At 37.7% G+C, this 23,093-nt stretch overlaps 1 protein-coding gene across 5 annotated transcripts in view; it reads left to right on the forward strand.

Moving 5' to 3' along the window:
- The window catches only part of LOC138761423 (M-phase phosphoprotein 9), a 226,391-nt gene that overhangs the window by 107,267 nt on the left and 96,031 nt on the right, over positions 1–23,093 (forward strand). For all 5 annotated transcript variants that reach the window (XR_011356317.1, XM_069933516.1, XM_069933517.1 and 2 more), the window contains 5 exons: positions 5,939–6,097; positions 6,740–6,827; positions 8,246–8,461; positions 8,630–8,677; positions 10,659–10,723. Coding sequence is in view for 4 of the 5 variants with exons in the window: in XM_069933516.1 (XP_069789617.1) it covers positions 5,939–6,097; positions 6,740–6,827; positions 8,246–8,461; positions 8,630–8,677; positions 10,659–10,723 (576 nt within the window). In the remaining variant the exon portion in view is untranslated. The remainder of the gene's footprint in view (positions 1–5,938; positions 6,098–6,739; positions 6,828–8,245; positions 8,462–8,629; positions 8,678–10,658; positions 10,724–23,093) is intronic.

Raw genomic sequence — 23,093 nt, forward strand, 5'->3', positions numbered from 1 at the left:
CCGTTGTCATACCCACACTCCTGTTCGGCTCCGAATCATGGGTCCTCTACCGGCATCACCTACGGCTCCTAGAACACTTCCACCAGCGTTGTCTCTGCTCCATCCTCAACATTCATTGGAGCGCTTTCATCCCTAACATCGAAGTACTTGAGATGGCAGAGGTCGACAGCATCGAGTCCACGCTGCTGAAGATCCAGCTGCGCTGGGTGGGTCACGTCTCCAGAATGGAGGACCATCGCCTTCCCAAGATCGTGTTATATGGCGAGCTCTCCACTGGCCACCGTGACAGAGGTGCACCAAAGAAAAGGTACAAGGACTGCCTAAAGAAATCTCTTGGTGCCTGCCACATTGACCACCACCAGTGGGCTGATATCGCCTCAAACCGTGCATCTTGGCGCCTCACAGTTCACCGGGCAGCAACCTCCTTTGAAGAAGACCGCAGAGCCCACCTCACTGACAAAAGGCAACCGCTGCAACCGTGTCTGCCTGTCCCGCATCGGACTTGTCAGCCACAAACAAGCCTGCAGCTGACGTGGACATTTACCCCCTCCATAAATCTTCGTCCGCGAAGCCAAGCCAAAGAAGAAGAATTAATCCTCATAATTTTTTCAAAAGATAATCCTTTTTAAATATTTGGAATATTAAAGGAATTTCTAAAATAGGGGATTGTTATGAAAATGATAGATTTATGTCATTTGATCAGTTAAAAATTAAGTATGATATCCTACATAATACACCTTTTTGTTATTTTCAATTGAGAGAAATTAGGACCAGATATGGTTTTAAAAGATTCTAGAACAGTTAGTTCTTGATGGGATGGTCAAAAAGTTTATTTCAATAGCATATACGATGTTACAAGAAAAAGCACCTAAATTAGGTTTATTTAAGTCAAGAGAAAGATGGGAACAAGATTTAAATATATCAATAGATCAACAAATGTGGCAGAATTTATGTAATACAATTAACTTAAGATGTAGATGACTTCATTATAATTTTTACATCAGTTATATATTACACCTCAGATAGTGAATAGATGGAAATTGAATGTTTCAGATTCATTTTAGATATAGAGAAGATATTGGTACTTTTATTCATTCCACATGGTCTTGCTCAAAAGTTAAATCTTTTTGGATTTCTATTAGTAAGTTTTTACAACAGGTTACAGGTGTTGTTTTTCTGTTGAATATTAAGTTATTATTGATGGGAAATTTTGAAAATATAACCCCTAAATTAACTTTATCAGATTTTCAGTTGAAATTTGATAAATTAGCTATGGTGATAGCAAGGAAATATACTGTTGTTAACTTAGAAATCAGATGTTTCATTAACATTAGGAAGATGACAAACAGATTAAAAGTTGTATTCCATTAGAAAAAATTATGAAATATTCAAATAGAAAAATGTCACAACTGTGGCTGACAAGGGATGTTAAAGCCAACAGAAAAGCAAAAGGGAGGGCATACAAGGAACTAAAAATTAGTGGAAAGATAGAGGATAGGGGAGTTTTTAAAAGGTTGCAGAAGGCAACTAAAATACCCATAAAGAAGGAAAAGATGAAACATGAAAATAGGTGAGCAAATAAGATCAAAGAGGATACGAAAAGCTTCTTAAAATATATTAAGAGAAAAAGAGGAGAGAGAGTAGATATAGGACCACTAGAAAATAATGCTGGAGAAATAATGGGAGACAAGGAGATGGCAGGGGAGCTAAATGAGTATTTTACATCACTGTGGAAGATGTTAGCAGGATGCCAGATGTCAAAGGATATCAAAGAAGGGAAGTGAGTGCAGTTACTATTTTAAAGGAGAAGGTGCTCAGAAAGCTGAATGGTCTAAGGGTAGATAAGTCTCGTGGACAGATGGATTGCACCCTTGGTTTCTGAAAGAAGTAGCAGAAGAGATTGCGGAGGCATTGGAATGATCTTTTAGGAATCACTAGATTCTGGCTTGGTCTCGAAGGGTTGGAAAATCACAAATAACAACCCCACTATTCAAGTAGGGAGGGAGACAGCAGAAAGGAAATGATGGACCGATTAGCCTGATGTCAGTGGTTGGGAAGATGTTGCACTCGATTGTCAAGGATGAGTTTACAGAGAACTTGGAGGCACATGGCAGGATAGGCCAAAGCCATGGTTTCTTTGAGGGAAAATCTTGGTTGACAAACCTATTGGAATTCTTTGAAGAAGTGACAAGCAGGCTAGATAAAGGAAATGCAGTGGATGTTGTGTATTTGGATTTTTAAAAGGCCTTTGAAAGGGTGCTGCACATGAAGCTGCTTGACAAGATAAGAGTTCATGGTAAAACAAGAAACATATTAGCATGGGTAGAGCATTGGCTAATGAGCAGGAAGCAGAGCTGAAATACAGGGATCATATTCTGGTTGGCTGCTGGTTGCTAGTAATGTTCTGCAGGGGTCAGTGCTAGGGCCGCTTTTTTATGTATTGTATATTAATGATTTAGAGTATGGAATGAATGGCTTCGTGGCCATATTTGCAGATGATAGATAGGGGAGTTGGTAGTGTTGAGGAAACAAGGAGGCTGCAAAAGGACTTAGACAGTTACGAGATTAGGCAAAGAAGGAAATAATGAAATACAATATTGTAAAGTGTGCAGTCATTCTCTTTGGTATAAGAAATGAACAAGGCAGAAAATGGGGAGAAAATTAAATATTCAGATGCAAAAGGCCCTGGGAGTCCTTGTGCAGATACCCTGAAGGTAAACTTGCAATGCTGGCATTCATTTCAAGAGGAATAGAATATAAGAGCAGGGATGTATTGTTGAGGCTTTATAGGACACTGATGAGACCTCATGGAGTATTGTGAGCAGTTTTGGGCTCCTCATTTAAGAAAGGATGTTAGGATTTAGAGGAGGTTTACAAGGATGATTCCAGCAGTGAAACAGTTATCATATGAGGAATGTTTGATGTCTCATGGCCTGTACTTGTTGAAATTTAGGAGAACAAGGAGGGAGCTCATTGAAATATTTTGAATGTTGAAAGAGTAGATATACTGTATATACTTGTGTAAGTGCCATATTTTTGGACCACGTATTTGGGCCAAAAAGTGGGGAGGGTGACTTTTACACAGGTCAAACTTTTGACGACTAAATACCTGCGTCATTCAGTCTTCAGGAGCTTGGATGGCTGGGACCAGGTGGTAAGTCTGCAGTTGGGGGTTCAGATGAGCAGGCGGCCGGGGCAAGGGAGTTTGGATGGATAGGTGGCTGGAGAGTCAGGAGCTCCGGTGGTGGACGGCTGGGGAAAGGGTCCACTGTTGACATGTCAGGAGCTCAGATGGGTGGGCAGTCTGAGCCAAAAATGAGGGGGGACGGTGTCAACTGTTACACAGTATCAACAATTACATGAGTAATGGGTGAAAGGTTGTTTCTCATTGTGGGAGTGTGTCAGATAAGAAGGCACAACTTCAGGATAGAAGGGTGTCTGCTTAGAACAGAGAAGTGGAGAAATTTCTTTATCCAGAGAGTGGTTAATCTTTGGAATTTGTTGCTATGGATGGTTGTGAAGGCCTAATTTGGTGTATTTAAGGTGGAGGTTGATAGGTTCTTGATTAGCCAGGGCATCAAAGGTTATGGGGACAAGTCTGGGCACTGGGGCTGAGTGGGAAAATGGATGAGTTAATGATTGAATGGTGGGGCACATTCAATGGGCAGAATAATTATTTCTGATCCTATATCTTCTGGTCATGATATCCTGATGAAATCTTGGTCCGCAGATATCCAAGTGCTGGCACCTGGCCTCCGCAATGTAAAGGTCAGTTACCTAGACCACAACAGGCCTCCATTGTTTGATAGTGAAGTTGGGGTTGCTGCAGAGTGAGTGCATTTTGGGGTGAGGGTGGGGCAAGGTTAGACTGGATAAGTGGGGTATAGGTGGTTAATGTTCTGTTGGTAGTTAGAAATGAAAAGGTCAAGAGCATGAAACTTGCTGGAAGGCAGTGTCCTGAAGAAGAAAGAGTGTCTGAGACTGACAAAGGGATTGTCAAAAAAATAGGCATGAAGAGAAGGCAGCAGAAGAAGCACTCAGTATCATGGCAGCATATTTAGGATGCTCATGTGTTAGGGCATTTTGAAAGAAATAGGTGGCAAAGGTCTTTTGAAGAGCATTATGACAGATATACCCAGGGCCTGATTCGATATATCCAGGTAATTGAAAGAGGCAAATGGAGGGATTGTTATGGCCTTGACAAAAATTGTTGCATTCTCACTAGTGACAGAAGAGGTCCCAGAGAATTGGACAATGACTAATGTTGAATCTTTGTTCATGTAGGGAAAGAAGGATAATCCAGGAAACTTGGCCATTAACCCTCACATCAGTGGTAGGGAAATTATTGAAAAAGCTATCTAGGGGTAAAATTTATGCACATGATTTGGGACAGTCATCATAGTTTTGTGAGGGTCAGGTCATGTCTTGCCAATTTGATTGAGGTTTTTGAGTAGGTGACGAAGGTTGATGAGGGTTAGGTAATGGAGGCTAATCCAGAAGGTGCAGATGCATTGGATTCACAATAGTTTGTATATGGAATTAGCTCACATAGAGATGACAGAGGAGAGTGGTGGAAAGGTGTTATTTGGGCAGAAAGACTAGCAGGGACCCCTGTTATCTATGATTATATACAAACTACTTGGATGATAAAGTAAGTGGGAGGATTAGAAAGTTTGCAGATGACACCAAGACAGATGGAGTTATGGACAGTGTAGAAGGTTATCAAAGAATACAATGGCATATAGATCAGTTCGAGGTATGGGCAAAGAAATAGCAGATGCAGTGCAGTCTGGACAGGTGTGAGTTGTTGCACTGGGAGGTCAAATGTTGTTGGCAGGGTTCTTAAAAGTATTGATGTGGAGAGGGATCTGTGGATCCGGGTCCATAGCTCATTGAAAGTGCCAGGTAAGTAGATAGGGTGGTAAAGAAGATCTATGCTATGCTTGTTTTCATTGGGCAGCACATTGAGGGCAAAAGTCAGGAAATCATGCTTTGTTTAGGCGACACTGCATTTCTGGACATCGCATTATGGGAAGGATGTGGGTACGAGGAAAGCATACAGAAGAGGTTTACTAGGATATCACCTGGTTTAGAAGGTATGATAGGGGAAGAGTTTGGACAAATTATAGTTGTTTTCTCAGTAATTATATTGTTTTACAGGAAGCTGAAGGGAGACATTATGGCGGTTTATAAATGATGAAGAGGCATTAATAGGGTTAGCAGTCAGAATCATTTTCCAGGGTAAAAGCTTCACAGATGAGAGGATATGCATTTGTGGTTAGTGGAAGAAAGTTTAAGGGAGATGTTGAGATAGATTATTTGCACAGACAGTTTTAGGATGCTGGAACGGGCTGCGTAGGATAATGGTAGAAGTAGACACAATAGCAGCATTTAAGAGACTTTAGCTCAACATATGAATCTGAAGGGGGTCTATCAAGTGCAAGTAGCAGAGTTTTAGTTTGATTTGCCCATCATGTTCAGCACTGGCATGTGGGCAGAAGGGCTTGGTCCTGTGCTGTATTATTCTCTTCAAAATAATGTCAGAAAGGCAATTTTTTGTGTGATACCTCTGCTGGGCAGTACACACACTAATGATTTGAAAGAGGGGACTGAGTGTAGCCTAGTTAGTTTGCTGATGACACCAAATTCAGTGGTTAGTGCAATGCTGTTACAGTGCCAGCGATCAGGTTGGGGTTTGAATCCCTCGCTATCTGTAAGGAGTTTTTACATTCTCCCTGTGTCTACATGGGTTTCCTCCCATCATTCAAGATATACTGGGGGTTGTAGGTCAATTGGTTGGAATTGGCTGGCATGGGCTCCAGGGCTGAAAGGGCCTCTTACCATGCTGTATGTCTAAATTAAACAGTAGCAACTATGATATTTGTTTCTATATCATAAACTCAGCTTCATGTTCTTCTTTTCAAATTGTTGTTTATAGTGCTCGCCTAAACTTGCGTGAGAAGCATGCACGCCATATGGCAGATATTAGAGCTTACTATGAGGCAGAAATCGAGAGCCTTAAGGAAAAACTGGACACTTTCAATTCATCTTCTGCAATATCTGAAGCAGAGAAACATAACCAGAATCTTTCAAAAAGGTAGGTTTTCAGTTCAAATAAATAAAGGCAATGTTTTGAAAAATCAATTATAATTAATTTTCTTCATTTGCTTTTCTTGTGCTTTACTTTTGTGTTGATATGTCACCAAAATATGTTTTTCTTGTATAGTCATATTATGAAATAAAAAGGCTCTAAGTGCTGAAATAATGAAAACTTAATTTAAAACAATGCACACAAAAGCAGAAATTTAGTTTGACTTGTTTAGCAACATGAATGTATAATTGAGCACTGGTAGGATTATGTATTATTTGACCAATTTGAAGAACAAATGTATTGATAAAAATGTGATCTCATACTTTAAGAGATAATGTTAAACTTGAAATGATCATGATCTATAGTTCCTGTTTCTGAATGTACTCAGGCATTGACAATCTTCTAGTGCTCATTAAATGGCCATTTCTCATATTGTGTGATAACAGATTACTCAACTGAGAGAAGAAAGTATTAATTATTTTTAGATATCTACATGTATAAGTTTAGAAAATTGGTCACTGAATTGGAACTTAGAATTTATTTATTTATACACACATTGCTGGACTTGATTACTTATTGCCTAAATGTATTATTTCATGAACATTAACAATAACTGTAAGACCTCTAACAGTTACTGTGGATTTTCAGATGTGAACAACTAGAAAGAGCATTAACTGAATCTGCCAAACGAATTCAGGACCTTGAGAGCAAGAACTACTTAATGGAAATGCAGTTGGTGGGTAAAAGTCCTTACTGAAGAGAATAGAATTTGTGTTTCATTTGGAGCAGATGCAGTAAAGTTCCCAGTATCTGTCAATTATGGGGATTGCTAGATGATGGATAAGTGTATTTGCCGGTTACTTGAGTTTGCATGTTGCGTGATTGGCAAACTAACCACTAGGGATGCCAATTTTAAACTTTTGTATTTTTTACCTATTTATTTTCCACAATATTTTGCTGATTGGTTGAATTCCGGAAAATGGGAATTTTACTGTACTATTGTTAAATTTGGTGAAAAATGTTTGTTACGGGTTATATTATATTTTATGTTATATATAAATATGTTTTTAAAAGAGATAGATTGTGGGAGGTTTAGTGTACGTCACTTCACAAACAGACATTAACATTTCACAAAAGACATCTCATTTGAAATGAAAGAGCTATGCATAAGCAGAGATTTTATGTCTACAGTGACTTTACTGAATCTTTGAAGAATGCCTATGGATACTTCACAAGTAGGTGTTAATTGGACTGATGTTGTGGAATAAATAGACTATTGTCTTTAAAGCAACAGATGTCCAGGTTCAGAAACTGATTCCAGTGCCAACAATCTGTCTGGATGCAGTTTGCTGTTCTAAGAGGGAGTCATGTGGTTTTGCAAACAGAGAAAGAAAAAAATGTGATTTTTTGGAGAGAGAGAGAGAAGGCACTTCTACAGTTCTGCAGTAGCGTTTGGAGGCTGCAAGGTGGCAAGCTTGTTGAAAAAGCCATTTTGAAGATGGGTTGTGAGTTCTGAGTTCAGCCTTGAAAACCCTTGTAGTCCTTAGAAGAGAAAATGCTGGCTAGAGTGTTTCTCCTGAAATAAGGGAAACAAGGGGAACTCTGTGGTGACCTGGAAGTAGATATTATCATTTGGAAAACCTATAATGGGGCATGTTTCTTTGGCAAGACACTAAAGTGGCTGATTGGAGGAAATCAGTTTGTGTGTGTGTCCAACGAGCAATAAATCTCTCTCTGAAACCATTGAGAACCTTCCTGAGTGGTAACTATTTACCTTTAAGCACCAGAGTCTGGTGAAAATTCATAAATGTTAAATTCTGTTCACAGTATAAGAATTTCCTTATACCGGTGAACTTGGAAAAGTGGAAGTGAATGACTGGACTATTAAAGCAAAGGACTTTCCTGAACATATACGCATTACATACAAGTGTACTTAGAATTAGAAGGGGGTTAAGTTAATAGTAATAAATTAAAGTTTGATCCTGTTTTTATGTTTGAAGAAAATTAAGTTACCATTTGTGTTGGTGAATTTCTATTGCTGCTGAGTTTTGGGGTCCTCTGGGCTCGTAACATGTTGCTTTTGTCCTCTGTGCAGTCATCTATTTCTTGCTTTATTTCTTCCAATTTATTGGCTAAGTGTTGCACTTTTATTAGGCTGACTGGCCTGGGCATTATGATGCAGTTAGTACTGCAGCTAAAGCTTTGCAACAGCGCCTTGATGAAATGCGAAAAGACAGCAAGGAGAAAGATAACATGGTCAACAAACTCAATGGACGACTGAAAGACTTAGAAGAAGCTTTTGAAAAAGCTTACAAACATTCTGATAACAAAGATGCTAGAAGGAAACAAGAACACAAAATATTGCAGGATGTGAGTTGAGAATTTGTTTTTATGAATTAAATTAACTTGAGAAAGCAACAGAATTACTATCTGCACTATTTCTTTGTATACATTTTTTGTGTGACTCCATTATTCCTTAATTTGCAGACAGATTTAGTTTTTAGGCATAAATTTGAAAATGGATATTTTGTATTGCAGTTACTTACAGAATATGAATCGTTGGGAAATGAGCACGAACAAGTCAAGGTAACTCCATTTTCTTTTGCAGTTTGGTTTCAAAGAACAATAAAGTGCAAAAGCAGGCAATTTGGCCCATCTGATCCATGCAGATCAATACAAGAACAGTTCAATTAACCCTTTCACACAGCCCGCACAATTGTCTTAAATTTTTCCCATCCCTTTATTATACAATTGTCTTTTGACTTATATAATTGAATTTGCCTCCATCAGTTCCCCAATAGTTCAAACTTAAACCACTTGCTAGGCTGTTTTACTTATGTTACTTTTGGTATTTTTACCAGTTATGTTTCTGTGTCCTTCAGTTTTCATGCTTCTGCCAGTGGCAGAATTCTTTGCTCTATTGACTTTGGGCGCCCAACACAATTAAATAATGCGATGTTAGAATCATAGATTCTGGTTCTATGCAGAAGTCTAAATGGTTTAGAATTCTGAAAATTAGTAAGAACATAGGCAGAAGGTGATAAATATAGTAACAATCCATTGAATAAAGCCAGCCCCAAAATTAAATTTTTCTAAAGTCTTAAATAAATAATTCCATTCTACCCGATCAAAAGCCTTTTCTGTATCCAGAGATATCACACATTCCAAAACCTCCTTATAAGGAGAGTACATAATATTGAATAAATGGCGTACATTGAAATGGAAGTATCGATTTTTAATAAATCCAGTCTGATCAACAGATATAAGTGGTAAAATATTTTCACGTCTGTGAGCCAAAACTTTAGATACAATTTTAGTGTCACTATTGAGTAAATAAATTGGCCTATCTGGAGAGCATGAGATTGGATTTTATTCTTTTTAAGAATTAGCAAGATAGAAGCCTCATAAAAAGACTGTGGCAACTTACCAAATTTAAAAGAATCAGAAAGAACAGAACATAAATAAGGTGTAAGTAATGAGGAAAAAGCCTTATAAAATTTTACAGGAAATCCATCAGGACCTGGTGACTTCGCAGTGTGTAGTGAACATACAGCCTCAATAATTTCTTCATGGGAAATAGGTTGATCCAATTGCTCTTGATTAACAGCAGATAATACAGGAATATTCAACTTATCTAAACAATTATTCATTACAATATTATCCTTAGGAGAATCACAACTGTACAGTTCAGAATTAAATTCTTTAAAGGTATCATTTATTTCTAAATGATCTGTTGTCATATCACCATTAACTTTGTAACTTTCTTTGATTTGACATTTGGCTGCTAAAGCTTTTAATTGATTAGCCAGTAGTTTACCTGTTTTCTCCATGGATATAAAATTGACTTTTTCCTTTTAAATATTGTAGTTTGTTTGATTGAAAATGTGGGGTACCTTGAATGAAATGGTACGATTTAAGGGTAATGTATTTTAAAATATATCCTTATGTACTCTGTATTTTATGATGTGAAATTTCAAAGTTAATAAAAATATTGAAAAAGAAAAAGAATCATAGATTCATAGAGATGCAGCCCATCTTGTCCATGCTAACTATGATGTCTTTCGACACTCATCCAACTTGGCTGCATTAGGGGCAATATTCCTCTATTCCTTTCCTATTTAAGTCTCTGTTCAAGCATCTGTTAAATGTTGTAATTGTACCTGCCTCCACTATAGCCTCATGCAGCATATTCACCACTGTTTGTGTGTGAATGTGTGTGTGTGTGTGTGTGTGTGTGTGTGTGTGTGATGGTGGGGAGGGTTGGAGTATTACTCCTCAAATCTCCTTTTAAATTACTCTCCTCTCACCTGAAACATGGGCCCTCTAATGCCCTTGGGGGAACAAAAGGGGATTTATGATTCTATCTACGCTTCTCATAATGTCATAAACTTCTATAAGGTCACCCCTCAGCTTCCTGCAATAAACCTATGCTATGCAATCTCTCCTAGTAACTAAGTCTTCCATTCCAAGCAACATCCAGGTGAGATTGAAGTTACTGATTTACTCCTCATATAATGTATAAATATAGACACTGCCAGTAATTGTTTTTATTTTCTCTATTGCCCAGGAAGCTTTAAATGCTACAGAAGATAAACTGTATGATGCAAACTCTCAGATCTCTGAGCTGAAAAGGTTAGATGATGAGATATTGCTTTTATCACAATGTTTAAAGTTGACATGGCATGCATACTATATTTGTTATTTTTTTAATTGTATTTTGATAAGCAAGACTAGATTTGAAGATTTTATATTTGAGTAAGATCAAGCTGCGGCATTCATTAATATCATCAGTGTTTCATGGTGGTATATGCTTTGTTGATCATTTTCATATTGCTGCTGTTTTTTACAAACTTCTATAATTCTTATGCAGCAAAGTATATGATAGTTCCTCCTGTGCTGTTATCTTTGACAATCTATTTAACCAACCATAGATTTTACGAGAATGCAGGACAGGATACCATTCAGTTTTTTCTTCCCCTTTGTGGAGAAATGCAGTTATCATTCCTCACATTCCTGCAACACTTTTAAAGTATATAATTCTGTTTTGAAATTCACATATGATCTTCCAACATTTTTTCAGGATCAACTTTAAATCCTTTTAATCTTTGTCCTCTGCACTTGACCACTTTCCTAATATAAATAGGCTCACAGGCCCAACCTGTCCATGCTAAACAACATACTCCCCCTGCTATAGTTCCACTTGCCTATGTTAGGTCATACCCCTTCAGTCCCCTTACATCCATGTAGCTATCCAAGTATTTCTTAAAGGAAACTAATGTACTAGCCTCTACCACTTTGTGTGGCAGATCACTCAATGTGCCCTCTGAGTGAAGAATTCTCCTCTCGTGTTCCTTTTAAATCTCACTCCTCTCACCTTGTAGTTATGCCCTCTCATCTTAACTTCTTACATCTAGGAAATAGGCTCTCACTATTTACCTTCACTGTGCCCCTCATGATTTTATAAATCACATTAAGATCCCCTTCCAACCTCCTATGCTCTTAAGAAAATAAGCCTAGTTTTTCCAGTCTTTCACAATAACCCAACCTTCCTAATCCTGGCAGCAACTCCATCTACCTCTTTTGTACCATTTCCAACTTTGTTATTATCCATCCTATAGCTAGTTTACCAAAACTGCACACAGTATGTGTGCCCTCACCAACATCTTGTATAACTTTATCATGATGTCCCAACACTTGTACTCAATGCCTTGACTGATGAATGGAAGCATATCAAGTGCTCTCTTCAATACTCTGTTTACCTGTACTACCATCATTATGGAGCTCTTTACCTGCCCCCCCCCTAGCTTCCTCTGCTCAATAAAATTCTTTAGGGTCCTGACGTGAAAAGAATAAGTCCTGTCTGTTTCAATTTACCCAAATGCACTTCATCAAGTTGAACTGCATCTGCCATTACCTTTGCCCAGTCTCTATCTGATTTGGATCCCATTGCAAACCTAGATAATCGTGTACATTGCCTACCAAGGCACACGTTTTCGTGTCATTAGCAAATTTACTCACCTTACCACAAACATCCTCAACCACATCAAGGTTGGCAGAGCTAGGGCTTTTCTCTTTGGAACGAAGAAAGATGAGAGGTGACTTAATAGAGGCCTACAAGATTATGAGAAGAATAGCAAATACCAGAGGACATCTTTACAAAGTGAAGGGAGGAAAGTTTAGGGGAAACATCAAGGGTAATTTTTTTTACAGAGAGAATTGTGGTAGGTGTAAATGGGTCAGCACAACATAGTGGTCTGAAGGGTCTGTACTGTGCTATAATGTTCTAAATGTTATTTTAATACAGTATATAAAATATAAATACTGTATATTAAAAAAGCAAGGGTCCAAGAACTGAACACTAAAGTGGTCATGGTCCTCCATCCTGAGAAAACTGGCCTCCGCAACCACCCTCTGACTTAGTACAAAGAACTTTTTTAAATCCAGTTGGCTAGTTGGATTCCTATCTCATGTACCCTAACTTTTCACATCAACCTACTATTTGTGACCTTATCTAAAGCTTGCTTTGCCTTTGTCCACCCTTTTTGTTACCTCTTCAAAAAATTCTGTGAAATTCCTGAAACATGATTTCCCACACACAAATCCATACTAATTTTCCCCTGGCCATCCAAACATTGATAAATTCTACCTCTCTGAGTCCTCTTCAGTAGTTTTCCTACTACTGATATCAGACTAATAGGTCTCTAGTTTCCCAAATTATCCTTCCAGCCCTTTTTAAATAATGTCACCACATTTGTCATCTTCCAGTCCACCAGACCTTTCCTGTCCTAGTTAAAAATGTCTGTCAAAGCCCCAACAATTTCCTTCCTACCTCCCGATAATCTTCTGGGATGCACCTGGTCTGGACCCAGAGATTAATTCATCTTGATATGATTTCAGACTGCTAACATCTCTTCACTATTGATGCAGACATGCCCTAGGCCATCTTTAGTTACCCCCTCCCCTCCCATTTCTGCTTACCATGCTCCACAGTAAATGCATTCTTAAAATATTCATTTAAGATCTTCCCATCTCTGGTGGTGTTCATAGACAGTCCTCCTGATCCTTAAGGGAAACTATTCTTTCCACCATGACCCTTTTTGTTCTTAAGGTATGTAAATTCTTCCAAAACCATCTCAAAACCTCTTTTTGCCCTCCTTATTTCCATCTACATTCTACATTCCTTGTATTCCTCAAGGGACTTCCTTGAATTTGTATGCGAGAATCTGATATTTGCCTCTAAATCTAACCAGAATTCCTTTACCCTGCCATTCCTGCCTTTTATCCGACTAGGAAGGTGCTCATCCTGGACCTTCCTTGTCCAACTCCTAAATGCCTTCATGTTTTTGCTCTCATGTGTGTCAAGTTACCTATTGCTAACTCCTGCCTAATTATGTTGAAATTGGTTTTGCCCCAATTTAGGATTTTATCTTGAGGACTAGTCCTATTTTTTTTCCTTAACAGAATTGTGTTCACTGGTCCTCAAGTGTTCCGTTACTGATACCTCAGTTACCTGACTAGCTTCATTCCCAAGTACAAGTTCCTATATTGCTCCTTCCCTCGTAGGACTATCCACATAATGTTCCTGAAAGTTCTCTTGGACACACTTAACAAAGTTTGTCCCATCCAATCCCTTTTAACACTTTGGCATTCCCAGTCTATGTTGGGGAAATTAAATTTCCGTACTTTAACAGCTTTGCTATTTTTATGGACATCACCAATCTCTCTACCTATTTAATCCTCTAGCTCCAGGTGACATTTTGGTGGTCTATAGTATCCACCCATCAGGGTGACCACTCCTCTTTGGTTCCTAATTTCCATCCACACTGCATCACAGGATAATTCCTCTAAAGACTAATATTGCAACTTCCCACTGTTCCAATTACACCTGTAACTATAGTACCCTGGAACATTGAGCTGCTAGTCATGATCCTCTTTCAACCATATCTCTGTTATGGTCATAATATCCCATTGTTCTGAACTAATGTCTGAAGCTTGTCCACCTTTTAACAAAAATGTGTTTATTGTCATGTACGTTGTACTGTGCATATGCACAGGAATTTTATTTGCGGTATCCGAACAGATACTTTTGTTAAAAAAAAAACTACAAAATGAACTAAAAAAAACAACAGTATGCTTAAATTAATTTCAAAGAAACTAAATAGAAAAGAAGTAGAAAATAAATATTCAATTATCCTCTTGCAAAATAAAAAGTGGATTTGCAGTAATGCAGGCAATCCTTTTATGGTGTCGGCACAGAGCAATCCATGGTTACTGCAACAAGGGAAAATTCAAGAGCCTGATAGAAATAAACTGTTCTTAAACCTAGCAGCGCTGGTCTTCTGGCTTCTGTTCCGTCTATCCGAACATAGCAATTAGAAGAGGTTGTGACCATGGTTATGGAGTCCTTTATGAAATTGGCTGCTTTCTTGAGGCAGCGTCTCATGTAGATTTCTTCATTGGATGGGAGGTCAGAGCCTGGGATCTGGCTATGTTTGCTATCTTCTGCAGCCTAATGCATTCCTGGGCTGAGGAATTCCCAAACCAAGCTGTAATGCAACTAGTCAGTATACTTTACGGGTGCACTTGTAAAAGTTTTATAGAGGACTCAACCATGTGCCAAAATTCTCTGATTCCTCAGAAAGTAGAGGCATTTGTGTGCCTTCTTCATGGTTGTCTCATATTGGCTCTTCTAAAATATGGACTCCCAGGAACTTGGTCTCACCCTCTCCACTTTTATCCCATCAATGCAAATGGGTGCTTTGTCCCGCTTCCCAAAATCAACAGAAAGCTCCTTGACCTTGGTGATGTTGAGAGCAGGATTATTGTCTTGGCACCCATGCAACTAAATTCTCAATGTCTTTTCTGAATTCCGTCTGATAATTTTCAGTGATTCATCCAACAACAGTAGTGGGATCAGCCAATTTGTCGATTGAATTGGATCTGAACTTGGCTAAGGGAGTAGAGTAGGTGTCATGAGAACTGAAACTCGTTGCCAATGAGACAATAGAAGCAGGTGTATGGCTTGTGATTCTTTGAACTTGTTCTACCATTCAAAGTTCATCTGATCTTGGCCTTGGCTGTACAGGCTGCCTTATTAAATATATATGAGACAGAGTTTTGCCTAGTAGTGGACTTGAGGGTGATATGAAAGGACAGGTAAATGGAACTGAGTCCGTGCATAGATTAGTCATGATCTTGTTAAATGGCTAAGCAGGCTTGATGGGCCAGACTTGTGTTCCTATTTCTTATAATTTTGTATTCTCTCTCCCTACCCTCTTCCTTTGTTACCCTTGATGGAGCATCTGTAGATCAAAAGTCAGTCAGTCTTGGTTTTGAAAACATTCAATGATTCATGCTGTACATTCTCAAGTTTAGGGAATTCTAAAGATTCATAACATTCAGAAGGAAGAAATTCAGAATCAGAATTAATTGTCATGAATATATCATGAAATTTGTTGTTTTGCGGCAGATCACAGCACAAAAATTTATATAAACCACATTTCAAAATAAATAAAATAATGCAAGAAAAAGACAAAGTAAAGTAATGGCTGTGGTTCATTGTTCATTCAGAAATCTGATAGCAGAGGGGAAGAAGCTGTCCTTGTGCCTCTGAGTCCTCGTCTTCTGTACCTTATTCCTGATGGTAGCAGAGTGAAGAAGGCATGATCTAGGTGCTGGGAATCCTTGAGGACAGAGGCTCCTTTCTTAAGACACCAACTCTTGTAGATGTCCTCGATGGAGTGAAGACTGGTGCCCGTGATGTTGCAGGCTGAGTTAACAACCCTCTGGAGTATTTTCCTGTCCTGACCATTGGCATCTCTGTAACCAGTCAGAATTCTCTTTGCGCTACACCTGTAGAAGTTTTCGAGAGTCTTCAGTGACATACCAAATCTCCTCAAACTTCTCACAAAGGTGAGCTGCCTTCATGAAGGAGGCTCCAGGACAGATCCTCAGAGATGTGAACACCCAGGAATTTGAAATTTTTGACCCTCTCCACTGTTGACCTCTTGATAAGGACTGGTTTGTGTTCTCCTGATTTCCTCCTGAAGTCCACAATTATCTCCTTGGTTTTACTAACATTAAGTGCAAGGTTGTTGTTGTGACACCACTTCTATCTCCCTCCTGTTCGCTTCCTCATTGCCGTTTGTCATTTTGCCGACAACTGTGGTGTCATCAGCAAATTTGTCGATAGCATTGGAATTGTGCCTCGCCACAGTCATGGGTGTATGAGTAGAGCAGTGGGCCAAACTTGCATTTTTGAGGTGCATCTGTGTTGATCGTCAGTTAGGAGGAGTAGTTGTTTCCATTTTGTACTGACTGTTCATACTGGTATTGAATGGGCAAGCACTTGTCACATTTGGTAAAGTGTTCATCAGAACTGGGAAAGACAAAACAAGTTTGCTTTATCTTTCTTTTTCTTCTCTTTCCTAGTTCTGATGGAAGGCCTTTGACCTGAAAAGTTTACCCTGTTTCTCTTTCATGAGTGCATCTGATCTGCTGAAACTTTTCAGCAAATTTTGTTTCTATTTCTGATTTTTGGTCTCTGCAATATTTTTGGATTTTGGTTTATTTTCAATAACGTAGATTTGAGGATATATATTAATAGGACACCAAGACCTTTCTGACTCTCTTTGAAATGATACTGTGGTATATTTTATCTCCAAGTGAGAAAACAGACAGATAGAAAATAGGATCAGCAGAAGATCATCTGATGGGCCTGCTCCTCAATTCAACATATTTATTCACTTTACTGCCCTGTCATGCCTTTTGTCCCTTACCCTTAATCTCTGAATTTGTTCATGAAGGGCATGGATATAAAGACTTGGCTCCACTACCTTCTGCAGTAGAGAATTGCACAGGTTTGCAATCCTCTGGAATTCTCCTGATTTTAATTCTAAATGTCATATTCTGTACCCTGGCTTCTTAAATCTCCTATCAAGCTTGTGTGCCAGCTACTATTTGGCTTTGGTATAGATATCCTTTCTCCTGTACTCAAATCCTCTTGCAATAAAGACCAACATAAATAGAGCTGCTGAGGAAACCCACGCACTCACAAGGAGCATGTCCAAACTCCACACAGACAGCATCCAAAGTCAGGATTGAAACTAGGTCACTGAATCTGTGATGAACAGCTCTGCCTGTTATTTTGGGTGTTTCAGCAAGGTGAAGAATAACATTCCAGGAAATTTTGTTGGATATGTGTTAATATCCTGGATTTGGATATCACAGTGTGTAATGGAAGGTGTGCTGAATGGCTGCATCAGGACATGGAATGGGGACACCAGTACCTCTGAGCAGAAAGCCCTGCAAAAAGTAGTGGATATAGCCCAGCACATCATAGGAAAATTTACAGATGCCAGGATGCTAGGAGATATTATGAATGCATGGGAATAGTGAGAGCTTCATGGGAGATATTCACCCAAGGTACAAGAGGTAAAGGCGTGCTTAACAAAGGGGACCATGAGGGAGAGACTCAGGGTATGAGTATATAAGTCTTTGGAAATGGCAGGCAGTTTGAGAAAATGTACATGAGGTACCTGATTCCACCTGCATTGAATTCGTCCATCGTTATTGAATGAAGATCTACCAGGACCAATGCCTGAAGAGGGCACACAAAATCAGTGAACCGGTGCAGACTCGAAAGGCCAACATGGCCTGTTTCCGCTCCGTAAATGGTTATATGGTTATAACAGTTGCTTTCCTGAATGTCCATCAACCAGTTCTTATAACGGAGGAGTCACGTGATGGAGTAGTGGCCGGACGGTGAACTCCAGCCCTCTCCAGAAAAGTCGGAAAAAAACAAAGGAAAACACAAAGGCACAAAAATAAAAATTAAAGTAAAGTGAGTATAAAGGTGGAAAGAAGATGGCGACGATAAAAGAAAAATCAAAACCAACGGTAAGAAGAGAGGAAGAGAAGACAACGGAAGAAGAAGGAGAAGGCCTTACCTGTTCGAAGAGGCCCGCGGTAGAGAGAGAAACCCGCTCCCTCAGGTCGGTAGAAAGTGGACTACAAAAATGGCTCGCTGAGCCGAGTAAAAGTGCGCAACCGCGCATGCAAAAAAACACACTGACGGGAGGGGTGACCAGCTGGGGAGTCGATCTCCACAGCCGGCAATGACAGCTGCAGAACAGCTGCAGCAAGAGGAGAATATAGAAGACAACGAAAACAAGAAAGAAGAGAAGAAAAGGACAACAAAGAAACAACAGATGGCCAACCCAGAGGAAGAAGAGGAAGAGGAAGAGTACAGTGAAATAGAAGAAGAAGGGAGAGGCAAGACAAAGGATATACTTTCTCTTATTAAAGTATACATGGAGTCATTTAAAGAATGGCAAGCGCAAGAATTTAATGATTTAAGAAGAAGAAAAAACAATACAGAAGAGAAAATGAATAAAATAGATATGACCTTATCAGAAATGGGAAAAAAAATGGACAAGGTGGAAGAACGAGAAGCAGCAGTAGAAATGGAGGTAGAGGACTTAAAAAAGAAATTAGAGGAATCTAATAAAAATGTTAAAGAGACACAAGAACTGTTAGCTCAGAAAATAGATATAATGGAAAATTATAACAGAAGAAATAACATAAAGATAGTGGGCCTTAAGGAAGATGAAGAAGGCAAGAATATGAGAGAGTTTATAAAAGATTGGATCCCTAGGATCCTAGGATGTCCAGAACTACAGCAAGAAATGGAAATAGAAAGGGCACATAGAGCATTGGCCTTTAAACCACAACCACAACAAAAGCCAAGATCTATTTTAGTAAAATTCCTAAGATATACTACAAGAGAAAAGGTACTGGAGAAAACAATGGAAAAAGTAAGAGAGGGCAACAAGCCACTGGAGTACAAAGGGCAAAAAATCTTCATTTATCCAGATATAAGTTTTGAACTCCTGAAGAAGAGAAAGGAGTTCAATACAGCAAAGGCGATTTTATGGAAGAAAGGGTATAAATTTATACTAAAGCATCCAGCGGTATTGAAAATATTTATTCCAGGACAACAAAACAGACTATTCTCGGATCCAGAGGAAGCAAGGAAATTTGCAGAACAACTACAAAACAGAGAGATGAAGACATGTAATAAGAGTAAAAATTACCACGATTGATATGTATGTGGGTAAAGAGGTATATGTGTGTATATGTATAATGTGCATAAATGAATGTATCCGTATTTAGAGGAAAATATAGATAGTATAGACAAGAATTAATAAGGGAAGGAAATGGAATAGAGGGAATAAGGAGAGAATTAAAAGAGTGACCTTTGTTACATATGAAAAGTGAAATCTTTTCTGGGGGGGCTGGGTGGGGAGGAGTTACGGTCACTGCAAAATCAGCTGACGCTTGCGAGTGAATTCGCAAATCCAAATGGAGAGGGGAGATGTGGTTGTCCGACAAGGGATAAAGGACAACTCAGGAGGGGATGGGGGGATTGGGGCTAAAGAAGTTTTAAATAGGAGAATAAGGAAAATGTTTGATGTTTTAGGAATGTTGTCTTATAAAGGGTTCAAAACAAGAAAACAGAAATGGATAAGAAGGAAAGGTAATGATGGAGAAACGGAAAGGGAAGATAAACAAAGTATAAAATGGCTACGTTGAACTATATGACTTTAAATATTAATGGAATACATAACCAAATTAAAAGGAAGAAACTGCTAAATTTACTGAAAAAAGAAAAAATTGATATAGCATTTGTGCAAGAAACACATTTAACTGAATTGGAGCACAAGAAATTAAAGAGAGATTGGGTAGGACACGTAACAGCAGCATCGTATAATTCAAAAGCAAGAGGAGTAGCTATATTAATTAGTAAAAATGTGCCATTTAAAATAGAAGAGGAAATAATAGATCCAGCAGGGAGATATGTAATGATAAAATGTCAGATATATTCGGAGTTTTGGAATCTACTCAATGTATATTCACCTAATGAAGAAGATCAAAAGTTTATGCAAGATATCTTTTTGAAGATAGCAGATACGCAAGGGAACATATTAATAGGAGGGGATTTCAATCTGAATTTGGATTGAAATATGGACAAAACTGGGAAAAAAATTAACAGAAAGAACAAAGTAACCAAATTTATAATTAAATCGATGGAAGAAATGCAACTTTTGGATATATGGAGGAAACAACACCCAAAGGAAAAAGAGTATTCATAATACTCGGCTAGACATAACACATACTCAAGAATAGACCTATTTTTGTTATCAGCTCTTATGCAAGATAGAGTAAAAAAAACAGAATATAAAGCTAGAATACTATCGGACCATTCACCCTTAATATTGACAGTAAAGTTAGAGGACATCCCTACAAGAATGAATAGATGGAGATTAAACCCCATGTTACTTAAAAGGCAGGATTTTAGAGAATTTATTGAAAAACAAATTAAAATGTATTTTGAAATAAATACGAAATCAGTGAAAGATAAGTTTATACTATGGGATGCAATGAAAGCATTCATTAGAGGGCAAATAATAAGTTATGTAACCAAGATGAAGAAGGACTACAATCAGGAAACAGAGCAGTTGGAAAGGGAAATAGTAAATATAGAAAAAGAATTAGTAATGAAGGAAGATATCACTAAAAGAAGAGAATTGGCGGATAAAAAAATAAAATATGAAACACTACAAACATATAAGGTGGAGAAGAATATAATGAAGACAAAACAGAAATATTATGAACTAGGTGAAAAAACGCACAAAATCCTAGCATGGCAGCTTAAGACAGAACAAGCTAAGAAAATGGTATTGGCATCAAGGAAAAAAGACAAACAAATTACATATAATCCAAAAGAAATTAAGGAAAACTTTAGAGAATTCTATGAACAATGATACCGAACTGAAAACGAAGGGAAAGAAGGGAAAATAGATGAATTTCTAACTAAAATTGAACTACCAAAACTACAAATAGAGGAACAAAATAAATTAACAGAGCCATTTGGAATAGTAGAAATACAAGAGATAATAAAAAAATTACCAAATAATAAGACACCAGGAGAGGATGGATTCCCAATAGAATTCTATAAAACATTTAAAGACTTATTAATTCCGCCCCTCCTGGAAGTAATCAACCAGATTGATAAAACACAAAGCTTACCAGATTCATGTAAAACAGCAATAATTACAGTAATACTAAAGCAAGGGAAAGATCCACTCACACCAGCGTCATATAGACCAATATCTTTACTTAACACAGATTATAAGATAATAGCTAAACTATTAGCAAACAGATTAGCAGAGTATGTACCGAAAATGGTAAATCTAGACCAAACTGGATTTATCAAAAAAAGACGCACAACAGACAATATTTGTAAATTTATTAACTTAATTCATGCAGTAGAAGGGAATAAAGCACCAACAGTAGCAGTTGCTTTAGACGCAGAGAAGGCCTTTGACAGAGTAGAATGGAATTATTTGTTCAAAGTATTGCAAAAATTCAGTTTACCGGAGAAGTATATTAATTGGATTAAAGCATTATATAAGGGACCATTAGCGAAAGTGACAGTAAATGGACATGTATCAAAGCAATTTAACTTAAGCAGGTCAACACGGCAGGGATGCCCACTATCACCTTTATTGTTTGCGTTAGCTATAGAACCACTAGCAAAATTGATAAGAACAGAAAATAATATAAAAGGGATAAAAATAAAAGACAAGGAATATAAAATCAGTTTATTTGCGGATGATGTTATAGTATACTTAACAGAACCAGAACTATCAATAAAATAATTATATAAGAAATTGAAGGAATATGGAGAAGTGTCGGGTTACAAGATCAACGTAAATAAAAGTGAAGCAATGCCTATGAATAATGCGGATTTCTCAAAATTTAAGAAGGAATCACCATTTAGATGGCAAATGCAAGCAATAAGATACCTAGGTGTACAAATAAACAAAAATCTCGGCCAACTATATAAACTCAATTATTATCCACTAATGAAAAAATTACAGGACGATTTAGAGCATTGGAAAGATTTACCACTAACACTAATACGAAGGATAAACTGTATTAAAATGAACATTTTTCCAAGGATATTATACCTATTTCAGGCATTGCCAATACAACTGACAGAGAAATTCTTCAAGGAGTTAAAGAAAATAATAAGGAAATTTTTATGGAAAGGGGGGAAACCGAGGATAGCACTAGATAAATTAACAGAATGGTATAAACAACGAGGCTTACAACTGCCAAACTTTAAAAATTATTACAGAGCCGCACAATTAAGATACCTATTCGATTTTTATCAAACAAGGGAAAAGCCAGATTGGACTTGGTTAGAATTAGATAAAATAGGGGAAAAGATACCTGAACACATATTATATAAATGGGATGAAAAATTGGTACCACATAGAAGTTCTCCAGTATTACATCATCTACTCAATATTTGGAAGAAGATTCATGTAGAAAGAAATAAAACAAATTATCAATTGCCAAAACTAATATTGACGCAAAACAAGTTACTCCCTTTTACAATAGATAACCTTTCCTTTAGAGAATGGGAGAAAAAAGGGATTAAAAGAATAGAAAATTGTTTTTCAGGAAATAGATTCTTATCCTTTGAACAAATGAAAGATAAATACAATATAACTCAAGATACAGCACTGGCATATTACCAGTTGAGATCCTACTTGAAGGATAAATTAGGAAGCAGTTTGAGTTTGCCAGAGGGAAGTAACTTTGAATATGTGATTACAGATACAATGTTAATCAAAAGATTTATAACAAATATGTATATTAAACTGCAAGAAAAGGAGAATGAGGAAACAAATGGTAAAACTAAACAAAAATGGGAACAAGATTTAAAAATAAAGATAAAAAAGGAAACATGGGAGAAGTTATGCTCTGGAACGATGAGAAATACAATAAATACGAGGTTACGTATGATACAATATAACTGGATACACAGGCTATACATTACACCTCAAAAGTTAAATAAATGGGACCCAACAGTATCTGACAGATGTTTTCGTTGTAAAAAAGAAATGGGAACAACAATTCATGCAATCTG

Source organism: Narcine bancroftii, chromosome 4 (genome assembly GCF_036971445.1).
Source record: "Narcine bancroftii isolate sNarBan1 chromosome 4, sNarBan1.hap1, whole genome shotgun sequence".
Classification (NCBI taxonomy): Eukaryota; Metazoa; Chordata; class Chondrichthyes; order Torpediniformes; family Narcinidae; genus Narcine; species Narcine bancroftii.